This window comes from Rhodnius prolixus, unplaced genomic scaffold (assembly GCF_049639745.1).
Source record: "Rhodnius prolixus isolate KJV_2025 unplaced genomic scaffold, Rpr scaffold_2, whole genome shotgun sequence".
NCBI classification, from domain to species: domain Eukaryota; kingdom Metazoa; phylum Arthropoda; class Insecta; order Hemiptera; family Reduviidae; genus Rhodnius; species Rhodnius prolixus.
The window spans coordinates 53,390,972-53,408,473 of NW_027411592.1; the positions used below are offsets into that span (position 1 = coordinate 53,390,972).

The window sequence follows — 17,502 nt, forward strand, 5'->3', positions numbered from 1 at the left end:
AGTAAGCTATCATGAGCCATTTCTTCAATTGCCATTGAGATCCATTTCTCTCAGGCATTTATGGTTCTTTACAGTAATCATAGATAGATAATCTTCTATCTGAAGTAGAAGTCTTGAACATCTTGGTTATACATGTTCGGTATAACCAAGATTTTATAGAAAATCTTTCATTTTCTTGCAGATTGTAAGACTAAAGCTTGTAAAATCTAAGGATGAATTTTCTGTTAAAATTATTATACAAAATGGGCAACAGCGAAAAATAGATTCACATAGAATGCATTTTAAATCGAACCCAGCTTACTAAGAGTAGGAGAAAATAAAAATTACAATAATAAAGTTTATATTTTAGTGGATAATAACAATTTAGTTCATTAATAAAATTACATTTTTTGTTGAGATATATTTCACATAGTCATTTTATTATTATTTTTTCGATTAAATTTCCTTAGAAGTTCATTTCTTACATCAATAAAGCTTTAATGAAATTATCGAACGAAAACATTTCATTCCCTTCAATGTACTTCATATTTCACAATTCAAAAACAATAATATAAAGCTTTAATGAAAATTTATTACAATTTATAATGTTGTTGATCATGTTAATTTTTTCAATTTATATTTTACTCCGCCATTCCTTTTACAAATCATTACGCATTGTATATTTTATAACTAGTTTGATTTATATCTGTAAAAAAAAAAAAATTTAAAAACTGCATTGCTGCAACAATGGGACTGATGCGACCTTGAAATTTGGTTATGTAATAGACTCGAGACAACCATCTCAATTAGATAGTTAAAAATTTAGTATTATTTTGAAGCATCAAACGAGATTTTTTAAATAATACTTTATTCTTCATTAATAATGTTTCAAATTGGTACCCTCTTATAATTAAATAAGTAATAAAATAAACTTTGTTTCTTTCTCAGACTTTTTTGTTTTCACATTTGTGTTTTTGAATTCATCTGAATAGACTGCTAACGGTTTACATATATTTTATTTAACGTTTGATAAAAAGTCTGGAATAGGGTTAATAAATGTGAAAAAAGAAAGGAATAAAAAGGACATAACTAACTTTTTTCTTGGTTCCTGGACATTAAGGAATCTAGAGTAACGAAAGTAATGAAAATGGTTCTTTTTAACTCTTCGATGCCCTATGTTGCTCATAATTTGCAGATAAATCGGGAGCATACTGCCAGACTACTACCGCTGGAACATTCTAGTTATTCAACACTAGTTAGGCAGTTTCAAGAGAGCCACTCTTAATGTCCTACTCTACTTCCATTCTCTCTGAATATGCCGGCCATCTAAGCCAATAAATGTTACGAGAACTGGTTCAAGAAATAATTCTACAAGCTCCTTGTTCTTTCTTGCTCTCTCCTTCTCTGCGCTTAAAATTTTCTTCTCCAAGATTCTTACTTTAAAGAGAGAGCTCTGAAGCGAATCATTTTTGATGGTGCAAAAGAAAACCTACTACAGTCCGTAATTCTGGCTTTAAACTATGCACTGATATCATTTTGCTCTGACATGGTTGAACTCATATATTTGTACAATAAGCCGTGATAAAAGCATAACTCTTTCAACAAACATTTTCTTCTGACCTTTTCTAGTCCCTCGAAATTTTCATATGTACACTTTTCCTTATGATTACTCCAAATTTCTAAAAAACAAGGTTTAAACTGCTTTACTTCCTGCTAGCTACTACTTTACTTCAAAATATCAATAGCAGGAATTTCTACTCTATCACTTGACCTTGCTATACATTTTGGTCAGAAACATTTGACTATAAGCCCTTAGCACTATTATTTAAGTAATGTCCACATTTTTACTTTTAAGACTTTGGTAAATTATAATGATGGTCAATGAAGCAAGATAAAGACGTGTGAGTGCGTACAAAACCGATGTTTCTTTTTAAGGATGAAAATATACATTACATAATTAGGTAATTTGATCTGCAATGTTTCTTAAAGAATGCAATAAAGTTTGTTCTACTGCCTCATTCAAGAGTAAACATAAATAACCAGTTATTGCCCATAAAATCTTTTACCGCAATTTTTTTTTTTTTGTAATCAACAACGAAAATTCCTTTTTTATATCAAACATTCGTTTGCAATAGTCTTAATTAAACAGGTAAGCTTTGTTTATTTTACATTGTTTGTAACAAATGTCATACAAATATCATATTAAAAAGTATATTCTATTCATTCCTTCAATTTAATACTAGAATTAAAATAAAATATATGTTGTGAATTAGTTCATGGTCACACAATGTTGTCACATAAAATAATTGTATTTCCATTCACAAGCCGCTACTCTTCTATTTCCTTTTATTTACATTTTAGCGGAAATAAAAATGAATAAATAAACAAAAAAAGAATAATTTTTCATGTTATTGTGAAGTTTCAATTGTATTGTTGTTCTGGGTTCATTTTCTAGGTAAGAATGGGAAATAAGAAACTAATCTTGAGTTTAGAATTATTGTAAGTTGTTTGTAAATAATAATAATGGCAAAATTTAGATGACACTAATAACCTAGTAATTGCTGTACCAGCGAAAAAATTGAATACAACAATACAATATGGTTCAATAAAAAAAAAAAGGCTTTAAGCTCAGTTGATAATGCACTAGGTACCGGGTTCAATCCTAGTTTGCTGCACTTAGACTTTCTCTTCCTAAGGCATCTAAAGCTCACAGTCCGGTGATTGACAGCATTTTCTATAATGAGAGAACACTATATTGCGTGATTGAGATGTTCCCGAGCGCCAATGATGTTGACGGGCCTAAAAAAAAAAAATGGAAATAAATAAAAAAGTTATGAAAATTTATCCATCTTCCTCTTACTATAACAAATGTCATACATTAATCAAGTTCAAAGTTCGAACATCATTTTCCTTCTTAACTGATCTAAAACTTATCGTTTTTAAGATATTTTCGAAAGAGAGAGGGAGTGACAAGGGAGAGCACCGAGAAGGTGAGAACACAACAAACCATGTACTCATATTTTTTGTATTCACCTAACTCCAAAATAAATTACCGTTGAAAAATCAAATTAAAAAAAAAATTTGATACGCGCCTTTATACATCATTTCACCGAGGAGTTAGAGAAAATAATAATTAGAATTAAAGAAATTTAAAATTACGTTTACTGTGAAAAAGAGTTAAGCACACAATATTGTGTTATTATAAATAGATGGATATACTATTTGTACAAGATAGTATTTCGGTGAATCAACTAAGATAGTCTGTAAACATTTCTCTGTTTGACATTGCATAAATACGACTGTGTTTAGTGGTTCTTGTTTATTGATGGGTGAAAAAAGGTTTTTACCGTCAGAAAAAGAAATTCTATTTTTAACTAAAGTTTTTAGCGATCAAACATCAAATGTATTACAATGTACTATATATAATCATTTATATTTGCTATGTATTTCCAGCGTTCATGGTAAGTTAATAGAATAAGTAAAAAAAAAAAAAAAAATCAAGTTTTATTATCTTTATTGGTCTCTGCACTGACTCGAAATTCATTTGGTAAATAAGGGTAATAAAATAAATGTTGTCTAACCACAAGACTTGCATCTCTTGAATTGATCATCATTTCAATGCTTTATTTCTATTAAAGCCAGCGATTCCACAAGTCACTGCTGAATTTAAAGAATTCTTTGATTATAAACTAATGATATGATAGTGATATTTAATGAACAGCACACCGAATACTTTCTAATAATATCCTACTGGATAATTATTGTAGAGCAAGAGCGCTTAGAATATTAACATTATTTTCAGTAGAAACATCGATACAATTTTTCATGGCGCTCATTGGTTAAAGCATTAATCACCCAGGAAATCAAAATATAAAAACAAAAAGAAAACCAATTCACTCACCAGAATAGGTCAGCTGTAGTAATATTAAATATATCTTCAATTTCTGTCCTTGGATTAGTCAATTATGTAGGAAAATTAAAATTGTCTGACGGATATTACATTATACATATCCAACTTCAGGACCGTAAGATTCTTGTGTAGAATGTAAAAAATAATTTGTTTTAATTACGCCACGTTATAAAAAAGTTATGTTGCATTATTAAAATTAATTGTATAAAATAATACTCCCGCGTACTTTTATGATAAAATTCAAAGAATTTCTTATTTAAAATTATTAAACCAAAATCCTCGCTAAAACGTATCTGAACAATATCTGTGAAGCATGTATGGCTCCAGTAATAGAATCTTCTATAACAGGGCGAAACAAACTGAGACCGACTAGATTAGATTTATACAGAGAATGGTAAAAATCTACTACGTCCTAAAAGATCTAATTTGTCTCTCTGAAGTGTCACGTGTTTATGCAAACACAGGCTATATCCTGGTCTATATATAGTGTACTTACATGCTTTATTTAGTACATGAGATGTAAGTTGATGACTAAGTTAGGCAGGGCACGCACTGAGAAAGCTATAATCCCTATAATCACAGAGATGGCTCACCTTTAACAAAAAAGGATAAAATTCTACCTGTCTACTATTTTGTGTGTTGAAATAAGAAGTGTTGATTGATTAAAAATCAACAAAGTTTTCTTTGTGTGTGCCGCCGCCAATAGGCTATCACATTTCATTTCTATCTGAGTATTAAGAAAGTTTGCCCAACTTTATTAGTTATTCAGCTCACATAGAAGATTCCTGTCCTGCTATAAATCTTCATAAATTAGTATCTGTGGTGTTTCTCTTTTTTAAACTGTTTTCTTCAGCCAATAAATCATAATGGTAACACATTTTTATTTTCCTCAAATTGTATTAATACCAATTAAATACAAGTATGTGTAAATTTGATTACATCACGATGTGATCAATCCAATACTTCTAAAATAGTCGTGTAAATATATATTTTGGAGAGCAAAAATGGAATTTTAAAATTTCCTTTGGAAGTACTAAATAAAACTTAAATGGAAGAGAAAAGTAGTAACAAACAGTAAATCGATACGAAGCCTTTCTATGTTACGCTACCTAGCGAGTGGCATGTAAATCTCTTTCGCATCTTGACATGATCAATTAACTAAGTCGAGAACACGAACATTGGTTGTTAGAATGCTAAAAAGATCTATCCACTTTTCATTTAGTTTAAATGTACATTGAATAAGATAAATAAAAGTAAATACTTGACGAAAAGCGTAATAGTCAAATTTTAAATAAATTAGCATTTGATTATAAATTTTGTTAAATGGTATTCACTACAAATTTTAAAGCAATTCTCTACAAGCCCGATGGTTATATTAGCATTCGTTATAAATTATTAAAAAAATTATTTTGTCTTGAAATATAGAGTGTTTCACAAAATTTAAAAGTGTAAGTATTATTACTACTAATTGTGATCATGAGTAGAATACAAATTAATTAAAATGAATATATGTTCACGTTAAGTAAAAACCATAATCAGGATTTGATGTAAATTGAAAAAACATATATACATCTTTTTCTGTGAAACAAATTAGTTACAAAGTTTATTTTTTTTAATCACTTGGCCTTATCAAAAATGTTATTTCATAAAACAATAGCTTACCTCCTCCAAGTAAAAAGTCGGGAGCTTTTTTATGGATGTTTATAAAATGGAAACCTATCATAGAACTATAAAAGTCTATTTATTATTTGTCCAAACTGACGTTTTGTTCGTACGCAGTCAATCTCAAAGTCTGCAACAAGTCCCAAAAATACAATTACCATCAAAATAATGTTTATTGCAATAAATTATACAGTCTTATTATGGAGAAAACCATCAACATTTTGGAAAAAATTCGTTGTTTAGGTTTCTCATTATAATGCCAGTGTACGACGTATAAGTTCTGACATAAGTTTTATTAAACTCTACTTTGTACTACAAGTCATTTGAATTGACCGACTCTAAATAATATACAATACAAACATGACACTGCAGAACTGAAAACAATCCATGATTGAGGGTCATATCAATTTGTTAGTCCAATATTAAATGAAACAGCATTTATATTTACGATTGTTTTACTAACTTCAAATTGTTATGAAACAAAACTATGTTTTTCGTTGTTTTTTTTTCAATGATGAAGTAGATTTAGAATTGTAATTGAATCAATGGATAATCGTGTGAAAGTGCTCTCCATTAAATTACATTCCCTCACAGGCTCTTATTGTTTAATGCTCTTCTGTTTCTTTTCAGGAAAATCAATTTGTAACTTTTCAATAGAGTACGACTGCTCTTGGCATATCTAATTCCTGTCCAGTTCTGGGTTGAATTATGGTCTACATTTATTTATTAAAGTATTTTCATGAAAGCAGCGCGGAATTGGGCGAACTCCAAATTATGAAAACATTATGACACACACTTAAATGTACAAAATTAGCGACAAATAAAACCTTTGTAGTGGAATTGTAATTTCATTTCTTTGAGAATTAATGCATGCAATGATAGCCTGATAAACCGATTAAAGGTCAGAAAGAATATGTCACAATTTCAACGTCATTCTCATCATTTTTTCCACACTTGTCATAGCTTTTGCCATACAATCTTTCTCTAATCATTACTGATAAATTTCTATATCACTTATTAGAAACAAAAATTATAAAGTTCATTTTTCTTGGTTGTTGAAGCAAAAACTTAATATTTTGCAACGTTATAAGAATAGAAATAGTTTAATTTATTCTACTTTTTAAATTTAGAAGTAATGATAATAGTAAAACAAAAAGCAATGTATTGAATGATGTATTTCTAAAAGTCTCCATTGATTAGACGATCGCTGTAGAATTCAGCAAAGAAAGAAAAGCTATTAATCCTTACTGAGACGTCCATAAATCACCAGACTTTTGTGGAACTCTCAAACACAACTGTTATGTCATTTCTAGAGTCTTGGTCTGTACGCTAACTTTACTTTTTCGACTAAACCTTTAATGAAAATCAATAGTTAGTGAACTCCATTTCTTTATTGATAGAACTAATTTCAAAGCCTTAAAAAATTATTTTCTCAAAATTAAAAAGAATAAATTATGACGTTGTAATAACTGATTGAGGAAGAAGTTTTGTAAGATGTCAGATACGAGAGTATAAAGAGTACATTTACGGAAGCTATTACTGTTGCGGAGAAAGATACATTTCTGACTTCAAAAAGAGCTTTCTTTAAAGTACTTTGTTTCTTACAATGGTGAATTATTTTCTTTGTTTCAAAGATATAAGGGAAAGCTGTTTCAGGATAGGGGCAGTTCGAGAGTATTTTCTCGTTTGAAGCCAGAATTTATCGGCATAAGTATTGACCTGATCCGGGAAAAAATCTAGTGCACCCAGTTATTGGCAGGACTTTGTAAAGTTGAGACATTTGCTTCAACCAGTAGAGGCTGAGGGATGAACCTGTAAGACCCATTCTGGCCATAATGTTCCTGCTTCTCCTGTTTAAAAGTTCCATGCCTGTAGTGGCTGAAGTATTTCCTATAACAGCCGTTGGATATTCACAGTTCAGTCAGTGATAGTACAGTTTCAGAATGCTGGTTGCCCAAGAGGCACCTATCATTTCTAACCTTAGGTACCAGGCATTCCAAGTTTTAAAATCACTATCCAATATTTATTTTCCGAAAATTTAATTTGAAGTGGATATGTGTTACAAAATTAGAGAATATAAGATAACTGGAAGTCAAATTTCTTAAGTGACGAACTGGAGTTATCTTTTTGTTTCATTCAGCCTTTCTTGATCAGGCTAAAGTACAGATTTATACATGAAAATTTGTATATTTTTATAGTTGTCTTGTGAAATAGTATAGATTTTATTTTCTATCATCTGTGTCAAGTTCTAGAAATCTAAATTTCAAATCGGAAAAATTTAGATTTAAAACTGCTTTACAATAACAATAAAAAATAATTATAACCAACAAGAGTCACATTCTTAACTTGATAAAAAATTTTTACTTACTTTTAGTTTTATTATCGCTCCCCGCTAATACGGCCACCGCTCTCAGTCGAGAACATCATTCCATTTCTCTTCATTCTGCTTAAAGTTTTTTAAGACCTCGACCGGCTATTCCTTCTCACTGCTGCCTCGAGTGAACCGCTTCCTTCTCTCCTGGGGTCTCATTTCAACCCTTTCTAGGGCAATCCAGTTAGGCCAAAGAATATTAACATTAAAAAATACATGAAATACGTCTTAAAAAAATTTTCTCACTGGTTTTATTCCAACGCCTTCTCCCGCATGTTGAAAGAGAAATCGGTGGCTACCAGTGCGGCTTCCGACCAGGAAAATCGACCACAGATCAGGTGTTCTCTTTGAGAATGATCCTCGAGAAAGGATGGGAATATAAGCTACCAACTTGTTCGTCGATTTCAAAGCAGCTTACGACAGCATCTACAGAGAAGAGCTGTACAAGGCAATGAAAGATCTTAATGTGCCGAACAAATTGATTCGCCTGGTCAAACTTAGTATGACTGAAATTAGCTGCGCAGTGAGAGTTCAAGCTGGTATTTCGGAAGAATTCTCGACAAGAAGGGGAGTGAGGCAAGGTGATGCGCTAGCATGCTTGTTGTTTAACATAGCACTAGAAAAAGTCATAAGGGACTCTGGTATCCAGGTTGGAGGCTCGGTGTTTAATAAATCAGTCCAAGTTCTAGCGTATGCCGACGATGTGGACATTATCGGAAGGTCTTATCGAGCAGTAGAAGAAGCATTTCTTGCTCTCGAACGCTCTGCCCGAATTATGAGTCTTAATATTAACGAGGGCAAGACAAAGTACTTAGTTATGGATTCAAATAGAAGGCCACAGACTCCGATCTCCATGGGCCATTACAAGTTTGAAACAGTTCATAGCTTCGTTTATCTAGGATCCCAGGTGAATTCTAAGAACGATATTTCTGCAGAAATAGCAAGTAGATCGTAGCAGCAAATAAGTGCTATTTCGGCCTAAAACGGCAGTTAGGTACCCGCTTTGCTTCCAGGAAGACTAAATGCCTACTCTACAAAACTAAAATCCGTCCCGTCCTTACCTACTGCTCAGAAGCATGGTGTCTCACCAGAGCGGATGAGAACAAATTGTTAGTGTTCGAGCGCAAAATTCTCAGACGCATCTTCGGACCAGTTCGTTCCGACGATGGCGAATGGAGAAGGCGGACGAACGCAGAGTTAGCCACCCTCTACAAGGAGATAGATATTGTTAAATGGATCAAGTTGGGTCGGCTTAGATGGGCAGAACACGTGGCCAGAATGAACAATGATGAACTGCCTAAGAAGTTTATTCTGGCCCGATCTGATAGAGTTAGGCGGGTAGGCAGGCCCAGGCTACGATGGGAGGACTGCGTTAGTGAAGATTGTCGAGCCATTCTGCGGGTAGCTAATTGGAGGACGGCTGCACAAGAGAGACAATCATGGACGAGACTGATTGAGGAGGCCGGGACTCAGCAATGAGTTGCAGCGCCCATGATGATGATGACATCTTAAAAAAATATATTTATGGTAAAGCAATTAATCGAACGTCTTAAAAAATCGAAGGTTTTTAAGATTCACAGCACTAATAAAAGTGCACAATCTCACCACGAAGAAATCGTTTGACATCAAAGATTTCACACTTATTAGGCTGTTATATTTCATGAGAACTTACCAAAATAAAAAACTAATTTATTTTCCATGCTAGTGTAAGAATTATGGCTATAACAATAATACTAAAATATGCAAATATATTTTTCGCTAACGTAAGTGTTTGTTAATTATTGCCTATTTTTCCATAAAATACTAAATTATTTTCTTTGATTGCCAAACTAATTTCTACCTATTGTTAAAACGTAACGTTTTTTGAAAACTCAGAGTATGCACAGCATACCATTTTCAAATGAAAATCATCAGATTATTAAAGCTTGCAAGCATCATTAATAAAATTAAATATTAAGTAGTCAATTCTGTCCGAATAAATTATTTTCTCACTTTGCACTATCAGGAATGTTTGTGTAGCGGATAAAATTAGTAACCCAACTAAATGAGAATTCATAACTTGACTTTCTCACTAGGTTTCTCATAACACTAACTTTCTTTAAACTTGTAATCTTTACAATTTTAGACGTCTTCACTATTATACTGAATCACTGCATAAGACTTGCCAAAGCTCCTGGATAACATTTTCTTGTAAACTTAAAATTATTGTACATTGATCAGAGAGTATACTTACATTAAAGTAAATCTTTGAAGCCATTTTTGACAAAAACAATTTTACTTGTTCTTCACGTAAATGGATAATTTATGTTTTAATTAAATTACGCAATAAGGTACATAAGTCTCTTTAGGCTTCGGTGCCACGGTGATGGGTCCCGTCCCTTTTCTAATTCTAAATTACGCAATACATGTACTTACTCATTTTTTTTAATATAACAAATATTTTATCCTTGAAAAGGACAAGCCAATCTCTATTTATAACTGTACGAAAATAAAAATAAAAAGAAAATATATTTCCTTACCATCATAATCTTTTATTACATCATAGTGACCAAATCCTTGTGGCCAATTTATTGTTGAGGGCTTCGTCGTACATAACATGCACGCCATCATTTGGATTTAAACAGAAAGTTTAAGTTTCCCAAGAATTTGGAATTGATTTAAATCATTTCAGATATTGGACGTGAAATAAGATCCTAGCTAGCAATATTGGTACCTAATCAGTAACCTACCTTGTTAAATTTAAAGACATCCTAATGCGCATGTGTGGTAAATTGTCCATATGTTTGTTGTATACCAAGCCCCTAGATAATTCCACAATTCCAGTAATCACCTAACAGCTGCGAGATTTTCAAGTCAGAAAAAGTGTCGTTCAAACGTAAGTTAGAATAAAGTTTCAATTATTGTCTGTAAATATAAATGGGATTTTGCTATAAAAAGAAATTTTGAACACATTTTAGGTGTAGAATTACTGCTTCTTAGTGATTTACCACAACATTCGTGTTAGCTAAAGACCTGTGCCTAAACATAAGCCAGCTGTAGGTTTGAGACCAATAAAGGAGTAAAATGCGACCCATTTTTCGAAATAACTATTTGACTGGATTTTAAAAACATTCTCGTTAGAAGCTACCTTCCACAATCTCCTGGACCCTCTAGCACCAATTTCGAGGTAACAACAAACATTTAGTGCTTTTATCACATTCTGGCTATTGCGGCCCATATAAAACCCTTCTGAATCCGAGTTTCACACCTGCATTCCCGAATTACAGCAAAGAATTGCATAGACCTTAACCTGGAAAATAGACGTCCATTCTGAAAATGAATGAACTGCTGCAGACCTTCCATCAAAGTTTGAACTATCCATGGCACCCGAGATAATTGTCAGGTATTTCAGATGTGCCCAACAATAACCAGTCCTAAGAAACAACCTTACACCCCATTCTGTAAGAATGACAAAAAAAAAGAAAAAAGGAAAACCTGTGTAAGGGAAAGAGTACATAAAATACTGAAAACATAAAATGGAGATGGAAAAATAATAGAATAAATATAAATTATTTTTAAAAGTGATGATAGAGATAAAAAAAAAAAAAGAGCGAACGTGAAAATTAGGACGATTGTCACACTATCGCAGATAGAGTACTGAACATAGAAATAAAAATTTCCTAAGAGTTTCAACAAATAAGAATAGATAACAGATGAAGTCATTACAAAGTTCACTGCTATCTCTGCATAACAAAGCGAGCTAGTTCAATTTTAGTTTATACATCCTCATTATTAAAAACTTTTCTCTGAGTTCATCTTTAAATTAATTATAAGTGAAGCGAGTTGGCAACTAGTGTAATACTTCTTAATATAGCTAAATACAGACTGAATAAAATATTCAAATATCACGCATCTTTCACACTATTGGCTCCCGTTCATGATTTTGTAAAAAAAAAAATTGCTCACACTTTTTCATTGACACTGTTCTAAAAATTAAAAACAAACATAGTTTCTTACCAGATGTGGGCAAATGGCCAGGTTTATTTATTTATTATTTTCGAAAGGAAATAAAACAATTCCTAACCAGTTGTCTTTTAACCAGGGCGAATAAAAAATTAATAAGTTGTCCCACAGTTTACTGCTTACAATTATGAATAAAAGCAATGAATAACTGATACATTACATTTTGAAAATAGTACATAATATTTCTGGATTAAAAATGTTCATTGATTCTGACTGTTAATTTGAACACCGGAGCTTCCTGTCTTGTATAAATGGCTGGCCAGTAGGTAGGAACCCAACCATTTCCCGTCAGTGAAGCAATCATATATCTTAATTGCTTTTTTTTAAAAAAAGAGAACATACTTCGAATCCCTATCCTGAGAATGAGGATATCCATTGGAATAAGAATTTCATGGCGCCAATTCATCCGTGCCTTTTCCTTGCCCTCTACTCTGGTGAAGAGAATAATTGCAACAATTGAAAAAAATCAACATTTAGTACTTGGTATGAAGAATTTGGACGAATTGCAAACAAGATTCAATTCAGTATAATTCAAAAAACGACTTTGGGAAAACTACATTACTTAATTCTCAAACCTATTTCTGAATGAAGTATATTTCTGATTACTTACGATTTTGAATTTCTTTTTTCAGTTCTTTTTCGAGATTTATGTTTTGAATGTGAGTGTGCAAAATTAAATATCAACATCAAATTTGGTTAGTTGTATCATTTACCTTTACTGACACAAAAGTAAGAAAAAAAAAGCTACTGTTTCCAAAATTATACAGAAAATAAAAACATCTAATTTGGTGAAAACTCCAAATTGTTCACTACCACAGTACGAACTGTTAGAGAAAGTAAAAATGCTTATATTTTTAATTCTTTTATTTAGGCGGAGATAAGAAAATTAATTTTGTAGCCATTAGTCTGATGTTATTTCTTTATACAAATAAAATAAAAGTCTAATTATATTCCAAGGTGTGGAATAGCTTAAAACGAAACATTACATTTCTTAATGTGTTCTATTATAGTGGATGCTCACACTCGACTCTGTCAATCACAGACTATAGCCGTCCAAGAAATTGAAATTATTTAATGTCCTAATTAAGTTTTTAAATTAGTAAGCTACTCATCATTAGAATTGTTATTTTTGTCGGTTAGATTAATTCATAAACTTTTCAGGGTAATTTAATATTCTCACTTATTAAAAGGGTGGTTTATTTTTGGCTAAAGAGGAATTTCTTTTTTACTCTGATAGGGCAGCAGTGTTTAAAATTGAAAAATATGCTTTCTGCATAAATTATTAATGTTGTCAAAGCAATTTGTACACCCTAAAAGATTAAACAGAGATTTTTTTTTGTTTTCTAAAATTCTAAACTTTTATATTTAGATTATTTTCTGTTTTAATACAAAGTTTTTGAGAATGTGCTTTTATTTATACTTGGCAACTTATTTTACCATCTATAACAATAACAATTTTTTAAACACTTTTATCCTTACAAAAGTAAACCGTATCGAGAGGGTATTTAATAGGCACGTTATAGGTTGCCCACAATTAAATATTTGCATTTATTCGCTTCAGAAGATGTTTAGTAATATATAGAACACCTACTCATTTTTTCTTGGTGCTGCACACTACAATTGAACCTGTACCTTCTCTTACATTTGTTCCTCTCCGTTTATTTCATTTTATTTTGTTGTTCTGCCATCTAAATTCACGCGTGCTTAATATTTTTGAAGGTTTTTCATGTTTAAAATGAAACAAAACTAAAAATGAAATTAGTTTCTTAGATTTTTATTCAAGTAAGTCCTACTACAGCTGAAAATCTGAATGAAATCTAATACCATGGACTGATAAAACAAAAACAAGAAAGGTAATGAAAATGAAAATTATTGTTGTTTTTTTTCTTTCAGATGAGTATACGAAAATCACCACACCGAGGCAGGATATGCTGTTCAAGAAAGGATACCTTGGCAAGAAGAAAACGATACCAATTACACCTCCACAGGACTCAGTAGAAACGCAAAGCGCGGGTAATGTTAATAAAAATTAATGTAAAATGTTACGATTTTTCTTTTTAATTATAGATATTTATAATGTGTTTATATATTCTTACCTAGCGCTCAAGAAGCTTATAACAGTTTTTAGAATATCTAAAGTTTATTCCGTAGCTTTACCACAAAATGAATGGTGTAAATATGACGAGCCAGTCAGGCATTTTGCTCTTAAGCTTTCCTTAAAGCTGCATAAATTATTATTTAAACTTGCTGGTAAAATATTTCACTTTCCTGTATAATGCTGGAAGATTACCTGCAGAGCGAACCTGAAATAATGGCCTCATTTAATCAAGTTTAAAGCAACCTCACATTCTTTAGCCCGTCCACTAATTAATTAGATGTCCCTCTTAGATAGAGAAACACTTTATTCGATAATAAGATTTTCCGAAAGTTAAGTAAGGCAATAGCGCAGTTTACAATGTATTTTCAAGTGTAGGAGAGAAATCATCGAGCATGCCAAAATTTGAATCCTCTGAGGACGAAGTAATTTTAACAAATAAGATTTAGGTGCTGCATATGTTTTTAGAAGTCGGTAAGCAATCCTAAGTCTCGACACTTTCTGTTGCTCTAAGGATCTTGAAGAACCTTAGATTGGCCTAAAGAATTTCGTGCTGGGAGACCTAATGCCTTTTTTTTTTCTATGAATCCAGGCCTTCAACTGATCGGTCTGCACATCCTGAAACTATCCCATGTGAGCCCTCTCTCGTTGTTTTTTTTCTCCCTAGTACGCTCATAGAGCTTTTCGCAGTAACAAGCAAGGACAAAAAGGAGAAATTCTCTTAACATGGTGATCTGAATAACTTTTTTTCACAGTAAACTGGGACAGACATATCATATCTTGTCTTCAGTTTGGTTGGATGTTGTATCTTCATTTATTGAAAAAGAGAGGTTAAATGTATTCTAATGTACTGTGTTTGTAGAATTTACATTACTTACATGTAAAAAACAAAATTAATCAAACAGCTAAATCAAAACAGTAATTAATTATTGTCGAAAATTGTTTGATTGATTACTGTAATTATAACATTGCAGATTCTCTGGAGAGTGATCAGTACATGTGTGAAGAACAGGTGCATCCGCAGTATTTGTACCCAGGTACCGGCTACATGGACCATACTGGTGTATATTACATTAACAGTGAGTAATCCATTAGAATTTACGTTTGCATTTGTTTTCATGCAAATTGTATATTAGCCAGTACAGTTTAATAAATCACAAACTAGTAAAATAAATTAGATAATATAAACCAATTTGAATATAAATGTAAAATTAGAAGAGGAATGAAATGGTGGAAACATTATGTAACTTAAATAGAAAAACTTATAGCATCAAATAACAACAATAATAGTTAGACTGGTACACAAAAATGTTTAATAAATATTTAGTAATTAATATTTATAACTTTCTGCAATGTTATTTGCAAGGGTTGATACTCTTCGTTATTTTTAGTCTGATGCTTAATCCCTTATCTATATTTTTGGGCAATAGTAGATCCCTTAGAGGAGTTTTATTTCTTTTGGGCATCCAAATCATTTTGTTTGAGGCACCAATAATAGTAAAAGCAATAAAATTATCCTGCCTCACCCTCCATTCTCAATTACCTTTTTTTTTCGGCGAAAAAGAAAGACTAAGTGTTTTATCACTAGATAATTTTTTTTTAAAAAAAGTTTACAAATCAGTCGAATTACAATTTACAATTACAATTAATTGCATTACTTTCTAAACAAAAATTACCTTATTATTTCTCCAGGGATTGTATAAACTCTCTAGCTTCCGGAGGTGAGTGTACCTTTATCCACATTGCGGTAGTCATTAGTTGCAACTTGAATCTAAATTACCTCACTATTACTTCTAAGTATAAGTAAACTTCTATTTCGCAATATAAAATCAAACCACAAATGCGATTTTGCTTGTCTCCAGTTGGAAAGCTAAAAAATATATACATATATGTTTTAAAAATTCAATCTGAAAATTATCCAATTATCAATTAAAGAGGCACGTCTTTGGCACTTATCCTAAAAGAAAATAGTGCATTTTCGCTTCTTTAGAATAACTTTTTATCTGAATAAATTAGTATATATCGTAGGATATATTTCTGAAAGTAAATTATAATTGAATTATACGAATTGTTCCAGCACACTCAATGGTTTCTCTTCATTTTTACCTTATGCTTGTTACAGATAGTTACGAAGTGTACGATCCATATACAGGTAATGTGACGGTGATAGTTGGCCCAGGTTATCCTACAGGGCCACATACGGGTGTCCTAACAGCTGTTCCTTGTCAACCAGTTCCTTTACAACCACTGGAGTGGTTCAATCCAAGCATACCACAGCCTCATCCGGCTTATTCTGTCCCGATGTATTCAACAAAGAAGAAAAGAAATTCCATTGATTCCCAGGTAAAATAATATTGACGTGAAGTACTTCAGTTAACGAGATTACAAGTAATTTTTTATATCTGAAACAAATTTAATGTCTTATTGTTTTTAAGAAGTCGTCACTTCACTAAATTTCTTAAATTAACTTTTTCATTATAGAACTGCAGCGGCCAGAGTTCTGAAACTACATGTCCTCCTGGCAGCCCTCAAGAACCTGTTGAAGGCTGTGAACCTCCAGTTTATCCTCCACAATACGTTTACCCTGGTTATATGTTTGGCGCACCTTTGTACAATATGAATGGTAGGTACTTATACAGCATGATTGTTTGCGATCTGGATTTTAGTCACATATATATACATATACTTATACTATATATATTTTTTTTAAAAATACATTTTTAGTTTTTTGTGAAATGCTTGAGTAGTGAAATGCATTAGTGATTTTTTTTTGTTTTCGTTTAAAATTAAAGTTAAATTTCGCTGAACTCTAAAAATTCTATCAGATTATACTAGTTTTACTCTTCGAAAAATTAAATAAAATAAGATAAACCAAAAAAACGCATTTTTTCCGAGCTCTTTTGTTTAATTTACTAAATCGGCACCCATTTCTTTAATTTTCTAATTCAAGAGGTGACAACATCTAAAGTTACTGGCGCCTGAACCTTCTGAGAGCACTGCTAGTATCTAGACAATGTACTTCCGTTATAAAACAAAAAGAAAAGCATTGACTACTACGAACAGAGAGAGTAGAGACCCTTACACAGAAAAAAATCTAAGGTCGGACAGAGGGATTAGATCTCGGGACCTCCGCGATCTGATTTCAATAATAAACTACTATTGAGCCAGTCATTTACCTTTTTTGTTGTTTTCGAAATTCCATTTTGAGTAGGGCTAGTGTTTACAATTTAAAAGATGTTTATCTATGTATGTAACTCATAACTTTTCTATCTTCAGATAGTTTTTAGACAACCTTCCTCCAAATTGTCTTCACCAAATTTATGCTTATGTTTACTGTTAAGAAAAATAATAGTCCTTAATAGAGATTCCCCATCAGATAATTCAAACATTAACTTTTTTAAATCATCCACTGTTTTCTCTTATTTTCTCGATTACATTTGTGGCCTGCAGAAACCACATGTTTTTCCTCAAAGTATGTTTACT

At 31.7% G+C, this 17,502-nt stretch overlaps 1 protein-coding gene and 1 long non-coding RNA gene across 10 annotated transcripts in view; one reads left to right on the plus strand and one right to left on the minus strand.

Moving 5' to 3' along the window:
- The window catches only part of LOC141448520 (uncharacterized), a 119,828-nt gene that overhangs the window by 93,643 nt on the left and 8,683 nt on the right, over positions 1 to 17,502 (plus strand). For 3 of the 6 annotated variants that reach the window (XM_074116901.1, XM_074116903.1, XM_074116902.1), the window contains 4 exons: positions 13,818 to 13,937; positions 14,994 to 15,098; positions 16,142 to 16,362; positions 16,501 to 16,642. In XM_074116901.1, coding sequence (XP_073973002.1) covers positions 13,818 to 13,937; positions 14,994 to 15,098; positions 16,142 to 16,362; positions 16,501 to 16,642 — 588 coding nt within the window. Of the gene's footprint in view, positions 1 to 10,690; positions 10,798 to 10,942; positions 11,089 to 11,188; positions 11,305 to 13,817; positions 13,938 to 14,993; positions 15,099 to 16,141; positions 16,363 to 16,500; positions 16,643 to 17,502 lie in introns of those variants that run through there. The other 3 variants (XM_074116906.1, XM_074116904.1, XM_074116905.1) reach the window with 3 other exon arrangements.
- On the minus strand, positions 713 to 16,264 carry LOC141448530 (uncharacterized). Of its 4 annotated transcripts, none has more exons than XR_012455120.1 (6): positions 16,126 to 16,264; positions 15,696 to 15,889; positions 14,021 to 14,227; positions 7,920 to 8,092; positions 5,552 to 5,681; positions 713 to 4,012 (listed from the first exon to the last, which is right to left on the minus strand). It is a non-coding gene; the product is annotated as an uncharacterized lncRNA (long non-coding RNA). The 4 variants fall into 4 exon arrangements; XR_012455121.1 differs by lacking the exons at positions 14,021 to 14,227; positions 15,696 to 15,889; positions 16,126 to 16,264 and adding an exon at positions 10,442 to 10,578 and having other exon boundaries at positions 716 to 2,778; positions 3,561 to 3,639; positions 3,881 to 4,012; XR_012455119.1 differs by lacking the exons at positions 14,021 to 14,227; positions 15,696 to 15,889; positions 16,126 to 16,264 and adding an exon at positions 10,442 to 10,578 and having other exon boundaries at positions 717 to 2,778; positions 3,561 to 4,012.